Here is an 18,440-nt window from a genome sequence, read left to right as displayed (position 1 = left end):
GGGGGGGGCGTGTAAACGGGGCGATGGCTGTGGGATTGTTGGCTGTTTGTGGTAAGGTTCCCCGGGGTTCGCAGCCTCAGCACCGCTGCCCTGCACACTGCAGGATGGTGAGCAGCAGCTCTGGCCTCCATGTGATGGTAGCACCCCCCCCACCAGTCGTGACAACCAAAAATGTCTGCAGACATTGCTCACGTCCCCCCTGGGGGAGGGGACAAAATCACCCTGCTGGCGACCCATTGGGTTAAACAGGCCTATCTGTCATGACCGAGCAGTCCTCCTCCGTGTGGCTCAAACAGTCAATGGAACACATTTTGCCCACAAGAAGGTATGCGCAAGGAACACTGTTCATGCACCATGGCTCCAAACTAGAAGCAAACCCAATGTCTGTCAACAAGTGGACGTGCAAAGAGCCTGTGGTCCACCCGCACCGCGGAACAGCAGTAGAAAGGAAAAGCAATAAACGATGGACACACAGCACACTGCGGACGGATCTCAGAAACATCATGTTTTTTGTGAAGATACTAAAAATGACTGGACTGCACACTTAAAAAAAGGGCTGGGTTTTATGGTATGTGAATTTTCTTACAATAGAAAACAAAACATGTTGAGTGCAAGAATCCAGATATAAAAGAATCATAAGGTGATTCCACGTGGTATGAAGTTCAAGAACAAGCAGAATTAGTCTGTGACGATAGAATCTGCAGGAAGAAGCTGCAAAGGGCACGAAACTGACGCGGTGGGGGTGGGCCGGGTGACGCCCACAGGGTGTATACAGATCTAAAAATTCAAGGAGCTGCAGCCCAAAAGGTCTGTGCACTTCACCACACGTAAATTGTGCCACAGTCAAAAAAAGGATTAAAAATAAAAGACATAGGGGCTGGCCCGGTGGCGTAGTGGTTAAGTGCGCATGTTCTGCTTCGATGGCCTGCGGTTCACCAGTTCGGATCCCGGGTGCGGACATGGCACCGCTTGGCAGGCCATGCTGTGGCAGGCGTCCCACATATAAAGTAGAGGAAGATGGGCATGATGTTAGCTCAGGGCCAGTCTTCCTCAAAAAAAATAAATATAAATAAATGAATAAATGACATAACACTCTATAAAGTGGAAGTCACCTGTGTTCACCTCCCCAGCTCCATTCCCCTCCACCAACACAGAAACAGCATTCTAAATAAAAATGATACCGAACAATTACTGCTCCCCTCTTCTGTGCTTTAGAAGAATTAATTCATAATAAGCTCCCAGCAACTCTATGAGGTAGGCACCACTATTATCATCCTGTTTTACAGATGAAGAAACTGAGGCACAGAGTAGCGAAGTGACTTGCCCAGGGCGTCACTGTTAGTGTGCAGTAGTGGCCGGATTGGAACACAGGTAGCCTGAGCGCCTCAGCCGGGGCAGCCTGCAGCCAGCTGCTCCATACACTCTGCCAACTTGCTACATAGTTTCACCTTCTGTTTTCAGTGGTTGATCTAAGTGTCAAACTGTATCATTTTTCTACTTGCTTTTTTTTTTTAAAGATTTTATTTTTCCTTTTTCTCCCCAAATTCCCCCAGTACATAGTTGTGTATTTTCAGCTGTGGGTCCTTCTAGTTGTGCTATGTGGGCTGCCGCCTCAGCGTGGCTTGATGAGCAGTGCCATGTCTGTGCCCAGGATCCGAACCAGTGAAACCCTAGGTCACCCTAGCAGAGCGCTGGAACTTAACCACTCGGCCAGGGGCAGCCCTCTACTTGCTTTTTTTAATCTCCCTTCTACACAATGTTTTTGAGTTTACCCTTGTCGATGCATTAAGTTCTTTTGGTGTCAGATAAATCTATTCCTGTTTCTTCCTCTGGCCCCTTATTGGGGGAGACTTGGTTTGCAAAGAGCCTTATCTTTTGAGAAATGCAATCCTCAGTCAGTTCTTCCCCTGCCAAGAATCCCTCAGTGGCTCCCACAGTCCTCAGAGTCAAGTCTGAGGTACAGGGAGGGGCTGGAGCCACACCGTCCCCACCACCTGCAACATCTGGAGCCGGCCCCCCACTCTAGGTTCATCAGCAGTAAAATCTCTAGCCCTGCCTGTGACGTGGGGTCTGTTCGTCCATCTGTTCATCCAGCAGCTATCTACTGAGCACCGTCTATGTGCTGGATCTGGTTCTACGAGCTGGGGACCTGGCAGTGAACAAGACAGACAGTGATCCCTGCCCTGGGGCGGCTGACATCCTCCTGGTGACTCAGGCAAGAAAGAAAATGGAGGGGGCCAGCCCCGTGGCCAAGTGGTTAAGTTTGTGTGCTCTGCTTCGGTGGCCCAGGGTTTCGCTGGTTCAGATCCTGGGTGTGGACATGGCACCCTTCATCAGGCCATGCTGAGGCGGCGTCCCACATAGCACAACCAGAGGCACTCACAACTAGAATCTACAACTACGTACTGGGGGCTTTGGGGAGAAGAAGAAGAAAAAAAAAAAAGAAGAAGATTGGCAACAGATGTCAACTCAGGTGTCAATCTTTAAAAAAAGAAAATAGAGTCAAATTTATTAAAATTTGCAAGGAAGAAAAACCAAGCTATGAGAGGGGCAGCCTGGGGAGGATGGGGTGGGGCTTGTGTGGAGATGCAGTCAAGGAAGACTTCTCTAAGAAGGTGACATTTGAGCAAAGACAGAAATAAAATGAGGAAGAGAGAATGCCACGATGAGGAGAAGTATTGCAAGCAGAGGGAACAGCCAGTGCAAAGGCCCTGAGGTGGGACTAGGGCATGAGTGAGGAGCAGTGAGAGGCTATGTGGCCGGAGTGGAGGGAGTGAGGGCAGTGCAGGCAGAGATGCGGGCAGAGGCATCAGGACATGCAGGGGTCTCCCTTGGGTACCTCTAGGCCTCTCTCCTGCTGTTCTTTCCTCCAGACACCCTTCTCCTCTTTATCTCCTTTGCAAATTCCTAAATTGTCCTTCACAGCTCAACTTCAGTGCCAGCCCTGCTGCCTCTTCTGTAGTGGGGCAGCTGCCTCCACAGGTCTGGGATAACTTTCTCCTGACGCCTCAAACCGTGTCCACTCATTCATCCCACAAAGATGGAGCGAGCATAGGCCAGACACTGGGCAATTTCCATTAAAATAAATAAATAGGGCCACGGGCCAGATATGACCGGGGCATGGAGAGTCCCTGGGAAGGCCTCTCAGAGGAGGTGACATTTAAACAGAGACGTAAATGATCAGAAGAGGCCAGCCTTGGAGAGATGTGATGGAGGGGGACTCTAGACCAAGGAATAGCCACTGCAAAGGCCCTGTGGTTGGAAGTAAGGTGAGAACACTTGAGGAACAGAGGGAAGGCCAGCATTGCTGGATGGGGATGAGGGCAGCGGAGGGGAATGCAGTGGACAGGTGGGCAGAGGCTTGACAGGGCCACCTTGTGAGGGGTGGGAAGTTTTCCTAAGAGTCCGGAACAGGCTTTCCAGCCGGCAGAGGTAGGGGTGGGCTGTGATTTAGGGTTTCCAAGGCCCCAGAGCAGCTGCAGGGAGGTGCTGGTGCGTTATCACATTTGGTCGAAATCGGACAACTAGTTCTTGGTTTCCAAGCTTCCAGCTCAGACTGTTTCCGGTGCCACCAAAGTCCCCAGCGGGCGTCGATGAACGTTCTCCGAGTAAATGAATGCTGGAAGCTGGGAGTGAGCATTTGGCAGGGCTCCCCTACTCCATCCCGGGAGGCAGCCTGGAAACTGGCAGGCGGCAGCGGGCCCTTGCCCAGACGAGGTGGCCCAGGCCCGGGCTGCCTCGGAGCCTTGCTCTGCCACATCCTCCATCTGTAAAATGGGCAGGCTGGAAGATTTGAGGAAGGTATCCTGTCCCTCAGGGCCGGGGCAGTTAACACCCTGACTCCGTAAGTGGGGTGAGGCGCTCCTCTCTGAGGCCTCTTTGAGGCCAGGGAAAAGCCTCAAAAATCAGGAGCAAAAGAAGTAGGTCAAATGCTTCCTTTAAAAAAACGTGTTAATTCAATGGATAAGTATTCGAGGTACAGCCAGAAGGCCCACATGGCTGGAGGGAGTGAGCAAGCGGGAGAGGGGGGCAGCGAGGAGAGAGGGCAGGTGAAGGGGACAGATGGTGCAGAGCCTTCCGGGCGGCGGGTAGGACTTTGGCTTTTAATCTGAGGAAGGTGGGAACCATAGAGGGATGTAGGCAGAGGAGGGACATGACCTGACTCGGGTATTCACAGGCGCCCTGGGACTGTTATGGGGAAACCAGACTATGAGATCAAGGGAGGAGCCCAAGGACCTGGGAGGAGGCGACTGCCCTGGTCCAGAGTGAGCAGTGATGGAGACTGGACCTGGCCGAGGCTGTGGAAGCGGTGGGAAGCGGGTGGATTCTGGGTGGATATAATTTCTCCTCCACCTCCTTCTCTTTCTTTATTAAAACCCCCATAGGGCCGTCCAGAGAAGGAAGAGAAAGCAAACACGGCGCGCTGGTCTCTGGGACGACACGAACGCAGAGCCGCAGGTAACCAAGATCCCGCCGCCCGCGCCGCCCCGGGACCGCGGTGGGCTCCGTCGCCGCGTTTCTCAGGGAGCGTGGGGTCGGCCACGACCCAAACTGCACGCCCCGGAGATTCCAGAGACCCTGGAGCAGCTCCTCAGAGGCCTCCACCCTCCGCCTCCGCTTGGACGCGAGTCTGCATTTATGGAGCGCCACCTGCATGCAGCAGCCGGAAGAAGAGGCTGGTCCCCATTTTACAGCGGGGAAAACTGCGGCTCAGCAGCCACCGCGACCCCAGCGGGCGGTGACCGAGCCGGGATGCGAACCCCCTTTCGTAACGACAATCGCCTGAAAGATGACAGCAGCCAACGTTTATCGAGCGCTTACTGTGTCCTCTGCACTTGGCGTGCACGATCTCATTTAACTGCATCCCCAGCCGAGGGGTAGGCGGGAAAGCCCTTCCTGTTTCCCAGACGAGGCGCTCTGGGGGTCTGCGGCTCACCCAAGGCCTGCGGCGCCGGGACTGGAACCCAGCTCCGCCCCGAGCTCGTCTCCAGGCGGCGCGCGCCCGGCCCGGGGCCCCCCGGGAGGCCCGGCGGCGCACGCGGGGCCGAGCTCTCTGCTCTTCGCGGGGCCCAGGTGGCGCCGCGCTCGGACCGGCCCCGCGGACCCAGGCGGCCGGGGCGGGGCCAGCGGGCGGACCCCCGCCCCCCGCCCGCAGCCCCGGGGGCCGCCGGGAGCCGCCCCGCCCCGCCCCGGCCGCCTGGGCCCGCGGCGCTCACGTGACCGGCCGGCGGCCGCCGGGGCGGAGGGCGCGGGCGCGGGCGCGGACGCTGCCGGCCAGGCGGGGCCGGAGCGCACAGGCCGGAGCGGGCCGCGCCAGGGCTCAGCCGCGCCCGCCCTCCCGCCGCGCGGCGCACGCGCGCTCCGCCCCTCCGCGCGGGGACCCCGGCGGGCGGCGCGAGGACATGGCCAGCGACGCCGTGCAGGTAGGCGCACCTGCGGCCGCCCGCGCGAGGCGGGCAGGGCCCGGGGCCTCCCGAGCGCCCGGCGCCCCCCGGACGGGCCCGCGCGGCAGGTGGAGGCCGCGCCGCTCCCGGGCCCCGCCCCTCCCCGGGGATGCGGGGCGCGGAGGCTGGACTTGGGGCGTCTGCGGCCGGCCGCGCGTCCCGGTGCCCGTGGTCCCCGCCGCCCGCCCCCTCCCCAGCGCTCGGTTCCCGGCTCCCGGCAGGTGCCGCTGCACCTGGGGCAGGTGCCTGGCGCGGCGCCGCTGAGGGGAGGAGGCCTCCGGCCCGGGCCCCTCCCCCGCCCCCGCCTCGGGACTGAGCTTTACGATGGTCCCGACGCTACCCAGATTGGCACCTGTTGGCGGAAGTGCCCGAGTCACCTAGTTAGGTCTGGGGACCGGGGACCCGCACGGCCACCCTCCGGGCTGCCAGGTGGAACCTTTTCCCAGGTGGGGAGTGTCCCACTGGACAGCCCGGGACTCTCTCCTGCCTGGAATCCTACCTGGGCATGGGTGACAGGGCTGGGTCACCCCGGCACGCCCACAAACATACACACAGAGGCGCAGGTGACTGGCACCAACCTGCCGCCCAGCCCGGCTCTCCCTGTGCCACCTGGTGGACATCACAGCTCTGGACTCACCGTCCCCATCTGTGACCAGCAGGGCCAGCCAACTTCCCAACTTCTTGGGTTCAGTGACTCCCGTCTGAGATATCCTGTGCCTCTGTGCCGTCATGTCGTTGCCTGTAACTGGGTTCTCGTCTCCTTCTGCACCTGCCCCCATCCCCTCTGTGTCTCCCCTGTCACCCCACGACCCCCACCCTAGTCCTGCTGATGGCCTGCCAGCCTTGCCGAGGAGCTGGGCGTATCTGGTGTTGCCGATCACATAAGGTCAGACCTTGGGGCCGCGGAGGGCCGGGGTCCCTGCGTCCACCCCCGGCCCTGGAGGGGCTGTGTAGGAATCCCCCGGCGCATGCATGCGCTTGGTGTGTACCAAACGTGACCGGGACGGAGGCTGCGATTCCTGGAGCCAGGCTGGACCCGCACCCCGGCCCCTGTCCCTTCTCTCGCTCGCTGTCCTCTCTCCTCCTGGTCATCCTTTCCTCATGGCTGCTTGGGCCCGCCACCCTGTTTCTCTGTCCCGATGTGTGCCTGTCTGTTCTGTGTCCGGCAAACGGATGTCCTGTCCAGATTCCAGAAACGCCCAAAGCATTGAAATCTCCGGACGTGGGGGTCTAGGCCCCTGGCCGCTCTGGGAAGAGGGGGATTCTGGGAGGCAGGCCCTCGGGCCCCGGGGTCTCCTGCTTCATGGTGGGAGAGGGGGAGCAGGGATCCTCCAAGGCTGGGCCAGACCCCTGATTCATGGGTTCGCTGTGCTGGCCCTCGGGTGACCCCTGCCCTCGAGGAAGGAGTGAGTCACCCGAGGGAAGAGAACCCGGGAGGCCCGGCCTTCCTCCCTGCTCTGCATATTTTCAGGCCTCCGCTATCAGAGGTGGGGCCTGAGGAGCCTGCTCCTCCTCTCGGGGCCTGGAGGTCCCCGTCTGAGCTGGCCCTGCGAATGGCTGGCTGTGCCCCTGCTCTGCCTGCTGGGGACAGGGTGGGGCTGGGCAGTGGGCGGGGCTTGTTGGAGCCGGCAGGATTTGGAGAGCCTGGATTTAAATTTCAGCGCTGGTGTCCTGGGCCCAGTGCCTTGGCTTCTCTGAGCCTCAGTTCTGCTGTCAGAAAAATGGGGCTCCGAGAGTGTTCCTGGGGAGAGGGAGGGAGACGCAGACAGCGCTCTGCAGGGGAGCTGCCGTGAGACCCTTGCAGGTGGTCGTGGTCAGCAGCCCAGGGTGTGACCTGTGTCCTTGGGTTCCGGGGTTTCTCAGCCTCTCACTGCTGGCATTTGGGGCTGAATCACTGAGGTGGGGACGTCCTGGGCACTGAGGAGGTTGAGCAGCACCCGTGAACTCAACCCAGTCGATGCCAGTAGCACCCACCTCTGGTTGTCACAGCCCAAAAGGTCTCTGACCGTTGCCAGATGCCGCCGGGGGTCGGGGGGGGCGAAACCCTCCCACTGAGAACTGCTGCTGTCACCTCCGAACCTCAGTTTCCTCACTGTGAAGTGGGGAGAACAATGGCAGCTGCTCAGGACTGCTGTGGGGGTCGGTGTGATCGCGGGGGTGCAGCTCTCGGCTGCAGGAAACCCTCTGGGGCAGCTGCCCTCGAGGTGGGCAGGGGGCTGAGGAAGACCTTCCTTATGCCGTGGTCCTCACAGGGGCAGATGACCACGTGGGGCGCGCAGCCAGCGCTCGGGTTCCGGGCGCTCCCGATTTAGACCCCGGCCCTTCCTCCTGCTGGCCGTGGGACCTCGGGGCAGGCATGTCGCTGCTCCGGGCCTCAGCCTCCTCGTCTCGCCCTGGTCCGCCTGGGCGCCGCCTGTAACAACTGCTGTTATGATCAGCCGTCCTGCCTCAGCCCCCCAGCGCCGTCTCCTTGTGATGTGGGCCTCGGGGGATGGCCGGCCCAGCCAGTCCCCTGTGGCCTGCCAGCTGTGGCCAGGAGCAGCAAGCGCTGGTCTGGGAGGAAGGCGGAGGTGGGCCGGCCGTGGCTGCGGGTGTGGGTGTGTGCACAGCAGTGTACACGGGGGAGGTGTGGGGCTGTGCACACGCCAGCCTGTGTTCCACGCACACACCTGTAGGCCTGTGAGAGTGTGCGCCCCGAGTCGCCCTGGAGCCTGTGCACGCCATGGGCACCTTGGCATCCTCTCGGGTTGGAGGGAGGCCGTTGCGGCTGCCTCTGGAGCAGCAGTTTGGCCTGGAGTGGGTGCCGAGAGGAGGGTCCCCTCAATGCCCCAGAGCCGGCGGGCGCATGGGGTGCTGGGAGCTGGCAGAAAGAGGAAGTGGCGGGTGCAGGGCCCCGGCAGGCCGAGGCTCAGGAAGAGGGCGGGCCCCGGCAGGACCCAGGATGGCGGAGGCCGGGCCCCCTGCGGACCCGGAGCTGGAGGTGGGGGCCGGGGTCCCCGTGGGGTGCGGGTGGACGAGGACCCCAAGTGGCATAGGCCGGAGGTTCTGGACCGAGGCGGGAGGTGGGGTGCTGGCCTCGGAGGTGTCTGTTTGGCAGCTGAAACTAATGGGCCTTTGGGACGCGCGGGTCGGGGAGACAGAGGAGGAAGGAGACGGGGCCCTGCTCCTTAGCATCCTGGTCGCAGAGGATGCGAGGAGGGGAGGCGGGGCCTGTCCCCGGGGCCTCCTAGTTTGGGGGTTCAGCAGAGACGAGAAGGGCCTACTCTCGGGCAGCAGAGGCCTGCTCTTGATACTTCCTTGTTTGGCAGCAGCAGGGGGAAGGGGTGGTCTGCCCCAGGGCCTCCTCATTTGGGGGTGCAGTGGAAGGGAGATAAGGCCTGTCCTTGGGGCCCCCTACTTTGGAGGGGCACAGTGGTGGGGTGCTGGGGCCTGTCCTCCATAAGGATCAGATGAAGGGAGGCAGGATGGTAGCTATGGGGTCCCCAGTCTGAGAGGACAGGGAAGGAAGAAGGCCCTGCCCCTGGGACCTTGGGGGGTCATGGACAGGGACTGGTCTACCCCCTCAGTTTGGGGTCAGAGGACGTGGAGCAGGCCCCGTGTCGGGAGTCCGGGAGAGGCCAGGCCCAGTGGGAGTCCTGGCCCACTGACCCCGCTCCATCCCCCGCAGAGCGAGCCGCACAGCTGGTCCCTGCTGGAGCAGCTGGGCCTGGCGGGCGCGGACCTGGCGGCCCCAGGGGTGCAGCAGCAGCTGGAGCTGGAGCGGGAGCGGCTGAGGCGGGAGATCCGCAGGGAGCTGAAGCTGAAGGAGGGCGCCGAGAACCTGCGGCGGGCCACCACCGACCTGGGCCGCGGCCTGGGCCCCGTGGAGCTGCTGCTGCGCGGCTGTTCGCGCCGCCTGGACCTGCTGCACCGGCAGCTGCAGGAGCTGCATGCCCACGTGGTGCTGCCCGACCCCGCAGCCGCGGCCCGTGGTGAGCCGGGGCTCCTGCTGTGGCCCCCTCAGTCCCCGGGGCTCACTGACCCCCAGGGACGCACTTGGCCATGGCAGCCTCAAGCCGCACACAGCATCAGAGCCAACACCCAGAGACAGGCGCGCACAGTCAGCCCGCACCCAGACAGCAGCACACAACTTACACAGGGCTCAGAGTGTCTGACGACCCGGACAACACCCAAGACTCTTTAGAGAATTTCCTTAGTTTGTATTTATTTAAAACAATTTACGTTGTGGTTGAAAAACACATAACATGAAATGTATCATATTTAAGTGTGCCGTGCAGCGGTGTTAAGTAGATTCACATGGTTGTGCGAGGGAGCTGCTGAACTTTTTCATCTTGCAACTAGAGACCCTTACACACATCCCGTCAGGAGCCGGAGACCCTCACGCAGTTACACCAGCATGTGGGGCACACCCAGAGATGCAGGCACACACGGCTGCCCAGCCTTACAGATGGACAGTCCCATCTACGGCCAGAGATGTATACACACCATCGGACAAGGCCCGAAGACCCAACACCCTTACACCAACACCCTTACACCACCTGGGCGTGTCAACAGGCAGAGACTGACGCTGTCCTGTCAGCCCTTGGAGACAGAGCACAGCCACACCCAGGACCTCACACGGTCACATCAGCAGCTCGGGTCCCCCACGGTCACCCCCCTCTCCAGGGATGCACACAGCCATGCCACCATCCAGAGACACGCTGTGCCAACACCCGGACACTCAGACACAGTCACACCAGCGCCTGGAGATCTGGTGCCAACAGTCGGAAACATACGCACAGGGTCACCCGGCGCCCAGGATCTCACACGGTCATCCCAACTCAGGAGTCTTGAGGAGTTACATGAACACCCAGGGAGGCACACCCTCGCTCGGGCAACCCAACACCCTGCGGGTCACGGAGGGACCCACACCCACACCCTCGGACTCCCTCATGCCAATGCCAAGCACTCGCGCACACCTGGCCGCATGCTTGCTCACTCACCTGGGTCCCGTCCCAGCCCTGAGGGGGCTTTCCCCGGAGCCCTGGGGAGTTGGACCCTCTGGGCCCTGGGCCCCAGCTCCCCCTTCCCCGGTGCGAGGGCAGACTCCAGGCCGGACAGAGGGTGGGCCCCTTGGCTGAGCAAAGCCTCCCAGGCAGACGGAGGTGAGGGCCCTGGTGACTCTGTCCTGTCTCCCGCAGATGCCCCCCAGTCTCCCGGGACGGGCGGCCCGGCCTGCTCGGCCACCAGCCTGAACCTGGTGGCCGGCCTGGAGAAGCAGCTGGCCATCGAGCTGAAGGTGAAGCAGGGGGCGGAGAATATGATCCAGACATACAGCAACGGCAGCAACAAGGTGGGCCGGCACGCACCCCATGCGCAGATCCCGGAACGGGGGTTGGGGACAGAAGGGCTGCCGGGAGCCTTGAGGCAGGACTGAGTGGGTGCTTGTGGGGCATCTGGGCAGCAGGGTGACTGGGTGATGTCAGACGTCAGACACACGCGGCAGAGCCTGTCCCCCACTCTTGGTCCGTTACCCCGGAGCCTTGAGGGCGTCTCACCGTTGGCTCTCTCTGATACACACACACACAGGTCAGCACCTCTGTGTACACTTGCCGTCTCTGGGCATCTAGAGCCACACTCGTGAGTCATATCAACACCTAGACACACAGACCGCTAGATTCACGCCCAGAGGCTAGAGTTGTCACAGACACACCCCCACCCCAGTCACACCAACACCAGGACGCGCAGGTCTGCACCGACACCTGGAGACGCTCACACGACGAGCTGGTCAGCCCCACAGCTGGGACGCTGGCTGACACGCACTTGGGGGGCCCCATGCTCGTGCACAAACATGAGCATCCCGTGGGGGGACACCAACCGCGTAGCTTGTGTTTGTCTTTCACTGAGGTGTAACATACGGGGATAAGGTGCAGAAAGCCTCAGGGTGCCGCCCGATAAAGCTGGCCTGTGACACACCACCCACGTCAAGATAGAGAGCGTCCCCGTCACCCAGAGAGCCCCCCCAGTCAGCCAGTGCCCAGGCTTCTGCACCGCAGATGAGCTTGGCCTGGTCCTGAAGCACAGTGCCTAGTGGACGGAAAAGCCACCGCCAGCTTCCGGCGTTTGTGCACACGCCGGGGCCTGGGCCACGCCCCATCAGTCTTGCACCTTGGGCTGTGCACACCAGTGTCTGGACCTCGCGTGTGCAGACTGGCCCACACACTCACCCTGTCACCCCCGGACTCACCCATGTGGCTCCAGGCTACACCCACCTTGGGGCACACTCACCTGTGTGAGCCGTTCTGGCAGCTGACGCACGCAAGGTGCCTGCTGGCACCAGGCATGGCCCGGAGCCCTACACGCAGATGAGTTCCATCAGTCCCAGCCAGTGGGCATCGGTGCTGTGAGGACTGCCATTCCTGCAGATGAGGAAGCAGGCCCAGAGAGGTCGAGGGGCTTGCCTGCAGTCACATGGCTGTTAGGCAGCAGAACCAGGATTCAAATGCCACTGGCTACATTGCCCCTCTACACCCGGGTACACATGGAGACACGCTGTCGTGCCCACACATGAACTGCAGGGTTGGTGGTCAGCCCCCAGCTGCCTGGCCTTCCCCTCACAGCCCATCTGTGCCTTCAGGACCGGAAGCTGCTGCTGACGGCCCAGCAGATGCTGCAGGACAGTAAGACAAAGATCGACATCATCCGCATGCAGCTCCGTCGGGCGCTGCAGGCGGGCCAGCTGGAGAGCCAGGTGGCCCCAGACGAGGCCCAAGGTGAGCCCCTCGCCCTGAGACAGCCCAGCCTGCATGCCACCTTCCAGGGCTCAGCTCCCAGCCCTGTGAGGGGTCCCTTTCGGCGGCAGGGGAGTTGGTGCTGTGACTCACTGTGTGACTGGAACCCATTCCTGACCCTCTCTGGGCCTCAGTTTCCCCTTTTGTTCCATTCAAGGTTTGCACTAGATCAGGTATCGGCAAACTATAGCCCGTGGGCCAAAGTCACCACTGCCTTTTTTTAAAATTTTTTTTTGAGATTTTATTTTTCCTCTTTCTCCCCAAAGCCCCCCAGTACACAGTTGTGTATTTTTAGTTGGGGGTCCTTCTAGTTGTGGGATGTGGGATGCTGCCTCAGCATGGCTTGATGAGCGATGCCATGTCCACACCCAGGATTCGAACTGGCAAAACCCTGGGGCCTCTGAAGTGGAGCGCGTGATCTTAACCACTTGGCCACGGGGCCGGCCCGGCCTTTTTTTGTAAGTGATGTTTTACTAGCACGCAGCCACGCACAGTCCTTTCCCATCGTCTGAGGCTGCTTTTGCGCTGCAGCAGCAAAGCTGGACGGTGGCAACAGGGCCTGAGTGCTCTGCCAAGCCCAGAACATTTACTCCCTGGCTCTTTATGACAGTGACGGGAGGCCCCTGGACCCGGTGGTGGCCTTGTCACGTTGGCCCCCACTGTGGAGAACTTGGGTGTCCACAGCGTGTGCGTGTCTGTGTGTGAATGCCTGGGGGTCTTACCCTGATTGTCGACCTGAATCTGTGGCAGGGTCTTGATGTATGGTGTGCTCGGGTGACTGGGTCTGTGCTGCTGGTGTGTGTCAGTGCAGATGTGACCTTGACTGGGCCCAGGAGCTGCGTGTATGCCCTGGGAGCGGGGATAGTTTGCAGGTGACCGTGAGAGAGAGGAGGGTCAGCTGTCGGTGGGTGTTAGTGTGTTCAGGCTGCTGTGACAGAACCACACACTGGGGGGCTCGTAAGCAACAGAAACTATTTACTCACGGTTCTGGAGGCTGGAAGTCCAAGATCAAGGTGCTGATGGACCCAGTGTCTGGCTCACAGACGGCGTCTTCTCACTGTGTCCTCACATGGCCGGAGGGGCGAGGGTGCTCCCTGGGGCCCCTTTATGGGGCGCTGGTCCTATTCATGAGGCCCCCCCCAATGACCTCGTCACCTCCCGGAGGCCCCACCTCCTGACGCCAGCACACTGGGGTCTAGGCTGCAACATGTGAAATTGGGGGACACACACGTTCAATCTACAGCAGTGGGGTTTGTAACTCGGATGACAACGCGTGTGTCTTTGTGGGGAGAGATGTCAGTGTGACTGTCCTGTGCTTGTACGTCTGTAACGTGAATACCCACGTGGGCTTCTCAGTGATGGTGTGTGATGGTCTGATCACATCCCTGTGCCTCTGGGTGATGTCATAACCTTGGGTGACAGTGCGACTTCGTCCCTGTAAGTGTAAAAGTCTTGGTGACTGGGTACACATGACAGAAGGCCTGGAGACATGAGTGTGACTATGTTTGTAAGACGACATGCCCATGAATATCAGGGTTCCTGTGATACTCTGTCTGTGTTGTTGGTGTCCAGGTGAGTGCCACACACCTGTGGGTGACAGTGTGACTGTGACTGAGTGCCAGGGTCTGAGGCTGGGTCGTTATACAGGACAGTGAGACTGTCCCTGGAACCTACAGCCATAGAGAAGTATGACCATGACCTTGTGCCTCTCAGTGGCAGTATGTCCTTGTGTATGTCCCTGTGTCATTGGGTGACTGGCCCGTGTCCTGTGTTGGGCCATGGCTGTGACCTTGTGACTTCACGCTGGATGTGACAGCTGGTCTGTTTCCCTGACCCATTGGGTCTCCTTCCTGTGTGACAGCGTGATGGCATTTATTTGCCTGTCCCTATGCCTTATCCATGTGGCCCTGTGACTATGTCCCTATGACTCTCTTGGGGCTGGACTTAGAACCCTGTGAGTTTTGCCACTGTGACTGTGTCCCATAAGAGTGTTTATGTCTTGTGACCATGTCCCTCCGCCCCTGTGACAATATCTCTTTGCCCAGGGGGTCACAAGTCTGTGTAATATCAGCCTCACCCTGTGACAAACTCCCTGTGTGGCAGTGTGACTACATCTTTGTGACAGTGTGTTCCTCTGCCTGTGGGTGACAGCATGCCTATGCTGGTGACAAAGTGACAATGCCCCTGTCACCCTGAGTGACAGTGTGGCGATATCTGTGCGACAGTGTCCCTGTTCGCTCAACCGCACTGTAGTTCCTTGTGTGGGTGGTCCTCACTCATTTACCCAGACCGCTACTGGAGGAAATTGGGCCGTTCCTGGCTGTTGCTCTTAGAAAGAAGGCTGCCGTGGAAACTGCACATGTGTCGAGGGCAGAGGGTCTCTGGGGTGGACCCCTACACTGGGGCCGTTGAGTCAGAGGGCGCACGTGGCTCTGATTTTCGTGGATGTGGCCACACTGTCGCCCTGCTCTCCCCTCCGTCGGCAGAGTCAGATTCCTTGGCCTTCTTTGCGAAGTGCCCCTGCGTCTATGTGACTGCATCCTGCGGCTGCCTTGCTGTCCACGGTGTCCCTGGGACCATCCTTGGGCGTGCAGTGGGACCCTCACAACGCATCTGCCACTAAACCTGCGTGAGCAGTGTGACTGTCTATACTACTGTCCCTGTGTGACAGCCTAACTATCTCCCCGGAACCGTCCCTGGGGACGATGGCATTTGGAAAAAAGAGTGACTGCCTGCTGGTGACAGTGACTGTGCCACTGTGACCCCTCCGTGGGAGAAGCGATGCGTGTTGGTGGTGGTCTGTCTGTGGCCAGTGCCTGTTCCTGCAGACCGCTGTGTGTCTGGAATGGGGTGGGTGGACCCGGGCCCAGGCTGGCCTCACTGCATCGTGTCTCACGCCCACAGGGAGTTCGGACCTGGGGGCCGTGGAGCTGCGCATTGAGGAGCTGCGGCACCACTTCCGAGTGGAGCACGCGGTGGCCGAGGGTGCCAAGAACGTGCTGCGCCTGCTCAGTGCCGCCAAGGCCCCGGACCGCAAGGCGGTCAGCGAGGTGTGGATGGGGCCGAGCTCGGCTGGAGTGGCGGGGCGGGGCCCCCAGGGTGGGGCATGGCCAGAGAGGTGGGGCGGGGTCCCAGGGCTGGGGCGTGGCCGGAGCGGCGGGGCGGGGACGGGGGGGCGTGGCCTGTGGGGGTGGGGCAAGGAGGGGCGTGGCTGGAGGGATGGGGCGTGGCCGGAGGGATTGGGCGTGGCCGGAGCGGTGGGGCGAGGCCCCAGGGGTGGGGCGAGGCCCCAGGGGTGGGGCGAGGCCCCAGGGGTGGGGCGAGGCCCCAGGGGTGGGGCGAGGCCCCAGGGGTGGGGCGGGGGCGGGGGCGGGGCGGGGGCGGGGGCGGGGCGGCGGGGTGGGGCCGGGGCTGTGGGGCGGAGCCTCGACCCCGAGGGGCAGGGGTGCAGGGTTTGAGGGCTCGGGCCTCCAGGGAGAAGGAGCCCCAGGGAGGATTTGTTCTGCCAGGGAGCCCAGGTCTGCCCTTGCGGAGGGGCGCCCGGCGCTGCCCCGTCCCAGCCCAGCCCGCCCCTCTCCCGCAGGCCCAGGAGAAGCTGACCGAGTCCAACCAGAAGCTGGGGCTGCTTCGGGAGGCCCTGGAGCGCCGGCTAGCGGAGCTGCCCGCCGACCACCCCAAGGGGCGGCTGCTGCGCGAGGAGCTCGCGGCGGCCTCGTCCGCAGCCTTCAGTGCCCGCCTGGCCGGGCCCTTCCCCGCCACGCACTACAGCACCCTGTGCAAGCCCGCGCCGCTCACAGGTGGGTCCCGGCCTCCCCACCCGGACCCCACCCCGCAGCGCTGGACTCCCGGCCCCTCTGAGTCCCCCAGCCCCGAGACCCCCGACCCGGACCTCCACTCACCCCAACCCTGGCCTCCCACCCGACTTTCCCTCCCTTTTCCATTCACCTCAACCCTCTTAGCCCTGGACCTCATTGCCCCAGGCCAGACAGCCCCATGCCCGCTGGACTCCCCGGCCCTCCTTGACTTCTGATTCTGGACTCCTGCTGTCATCCCCCCATCCTCACTTTCCCCACTGCTCCCCCACTGGTCCTCGTTTTTTCTCAAGCCATAATCCCCCAGCCAAGCCCCTCACTCTCAGAACCCTCAGCCCTGAAACTCTGACCCTGTCCCCCAAGTCCCCCGGCCCCACCCTCCTTACCTCTCAGCCACTACCTCACCAGACCAGGCTACCCTAGGCCCCTGTCCCCGCCTCAGACCTCACATCAGCCCTTGGAATCCTACCCCGATCCCCCAGTCCTGCTCTGCTCTCCCTTGCCTCGACTTCTGGCCTCTACCCTGAACTTCTCTTCTGTCCCAAGACCCCAGCATCCAGAGCCCCTCCCCAGTCTGGCCTGCCCCAGCCTCGCCCCTTCCTCCTCGTCTGGTATTTCTCACATCCGGGCACAGCCATCCCTGCATTAGACATCAGACCCCCCCACCCCCCCACTGCTTGTCCCTCCCCAACTTCCACTTGCATGCTGGCTGCTTCTGGACGAGCCCACTTCACCTGCGGCCCCTTCCCCTCAGCCAGCCTCAGAGGCCCCCCTGAGCCTGCCCCTCCCTCAGGGACCCTGGAGGTGCGCGTGGTGGGCTGCAGGGACCTTCCAGAGACCATCCCTTGGAACCCCTCATCCTCGGTGGGGGGACCTGGGACCCCCGACAGCCGCACCCCCTTCCTGAGCCGTCCAGCCAGGGGCCTTTACAGCCGAAGTGGAAGCCTCAGTGGCCGGAGCAGCCTCAAAATGGACACCGAGAGCACCAGTGAGTGGGCGTCCAGGGCCTTGAAGGGCGAGGGGGGTCCTGGGATGCCCACACTGGTATCACTTTAAAAAACTAGCATATCACACCCATTAGGATGGCTACTATAAGGAGAAAAAAACAGAAATAACAGTGTTGATGAGGATGTGGAGAAATTGGAACCCTCGTACACTGCTGGTGGGAGTGCAAAAGGGTGCAGCCACTGTGGAAAGAGTATGTCAGTTCCTTATAAAATTAAACACAGAATTACTATGTGATCAGCAGTCCCACTGCTGGGTGTGCACCCGAAAGAGCTGAAGGCAGGGTCTTGAACAGACATTGGCACACCGTGTTCACAGCAGCCTTACTCACAATTGCCGAAAGGTACAAGCAACCATCGTGTGTACTGGTGGATGAATAGATAAACACAGTGTGGTCCATCCGTGCAATGAAATATTATTCAGTCTTGAGAAGGAAGGACATTCTGACACAGGCTACAGCGTGGATGAACCTTGAGGACATTATGCCAAGTGAAATAAGCCAGTCACAAAAAGACAAACATGATTCCACTCATACGAGGTGGCTAGAGTAGTCAAATTCATGTAGATAGAAAGCATGGCGGGGGCCGGGGCTGGGGGGGCGGGGGGAGTTAGTGTTTAAGCGGGACAGAGTTTCTGTTTGGGAAGATGAAAAGAGTTCTGGAGATGGATGGTGCTGATGGTTGCAGAATAATGAGAATGTGCTTATTGCCACTTAAAAATGTTACGATGATAAATTTTATGTGAATTTTACCACAATGAAAAAAAACCTTTTTTGTACGTATGTACAAAAAAGTATGTATAAAAGAAGAATAACAGAGCAGCGGCCAGCCCCATAGCCGAGTCATTAGGTTCATGCGCTCCACTTTGGCGGCCCAGGGTCTGCTGGTTTGGATCTCAGGCACAGACCGAACACACCGTTCGTCAAGCCGTGCTGAGGCGGCGGCCCACATGGAGGAACCAGAAAGACTTACAACTAGGTTATACCACTATGCACTGGGGCTCTGGGGAGGAAAGAAAGAGGAAGATTGGCAACAGATGTTAGCTCAGGGCCAGTCTTCCTCACTAAAAAGCATACCTTAAAAAGAAAGAAAAAAAACAATAATGATAGAGCAGATAGCCATGTTACTGTCACCCAGGTCAACAAATAGAAGTCTCTGGAAGACCCCTCCTCAGTTCAAGCTCCTTCCTCTGTCTTAGGGGTAGCTACTCTCCTGATTTTTGTGGTTATCACTTCACTGATTTTCTTTGTAGTTTTAGCCCCCATGTGTGCATCTCAAAATGATGTAGGTAAATTTTGCTGGCATTTGAACTTTGTACACATGTCACACAGAGCAGATTTCCTGCTCATGGCTTCCTTTGTTCACCATCGTTGGGAGACTTATCCACATTATCACATGAGACTGTAGTGC

The 18,440-nt window shown here is 60.3% G+C and overlaps 2 protein-coding genes across 4 annotated transcripts in view; one reads left to right on the top strand and one right to left on the bottom strand.

Moving 5' to 3' along the window:
- Window positions 1-6,599, bottom strand: part of DDX39A (DExD-box helicase 39A) — a 16,543-nt gene extending 9,944 nt beyond the window's left edge. Inside the window, exon 1 of the mRNA XM_023645222.2 lies at window positions 6,082-6,599. The gene's annotated coding sequence lies outside the window, so the exon portion shown is untranslated. The remainder of the gene's footprint in view (window positions 1-6,081) is intronic.
- Window positions 5,230-18,440, top strand: part of PKN1 (protein kinase N1) — a 22,926-nt gene continuing 9,715 nt past the window's right edge. Inside the window, exons 1-7 of one of the 3 annotated variants that reach the window (XM_023645206.2) lie at window positions 5,230-5,423; window positions 9,112-9,415; window positions 10,625-10,776; window positions 12,061-12,196; window positions 15,119-15,264; window positions 15,798-16,011; window positions 16,820-17,014. In XM_023645206.2, the coding sequence (XP_023500974.1) occupies window positions 5,403-5,423; window positions 9,112-9,415; window positions 10,625-10,776; window positions 12,061-12,196; window positions 15,119-15,264; window positions 15,798-16,011; window positions 16,820-17,014 (1,168 nt within the window). In that variant the 5' untranslated portion in view covers window positions 5,230-5,402. Of the gene's footprint in view, window positions 5,424-6,258; window positions 6,331-8,281; window positions 8,425-9,111; window positions 9,416-10,624; window positions 10,777-12,060; window positions 12,197-15,118; window positions 15,265-15,797; window positions 16,012-16,819; window positions 17,015-18,440 lie in introns of those variants that run through there. The other 2 variants (XM_023645205.2, XM_023645204.2) reach the window with 2 other exon arrangements.

The sequence above is a fragment of the Equus caballus genome, chromosome 7 (genome assembly GCF_041296265.1).
Source record: "Equus caballus isolate H_3958 breed thoroughbred chromosome 7, TB-T2T, whole genome shotgun sequence".
Taxonomy (NCBI): Eukaryota; Metazoa; Chordata; class Mammalia; order Perissodactyla; family Equidae; genus Equus; species Equus caballus.
This window is presented reverse-complemented; position numbering and strand designations above follow the sequence as displayed.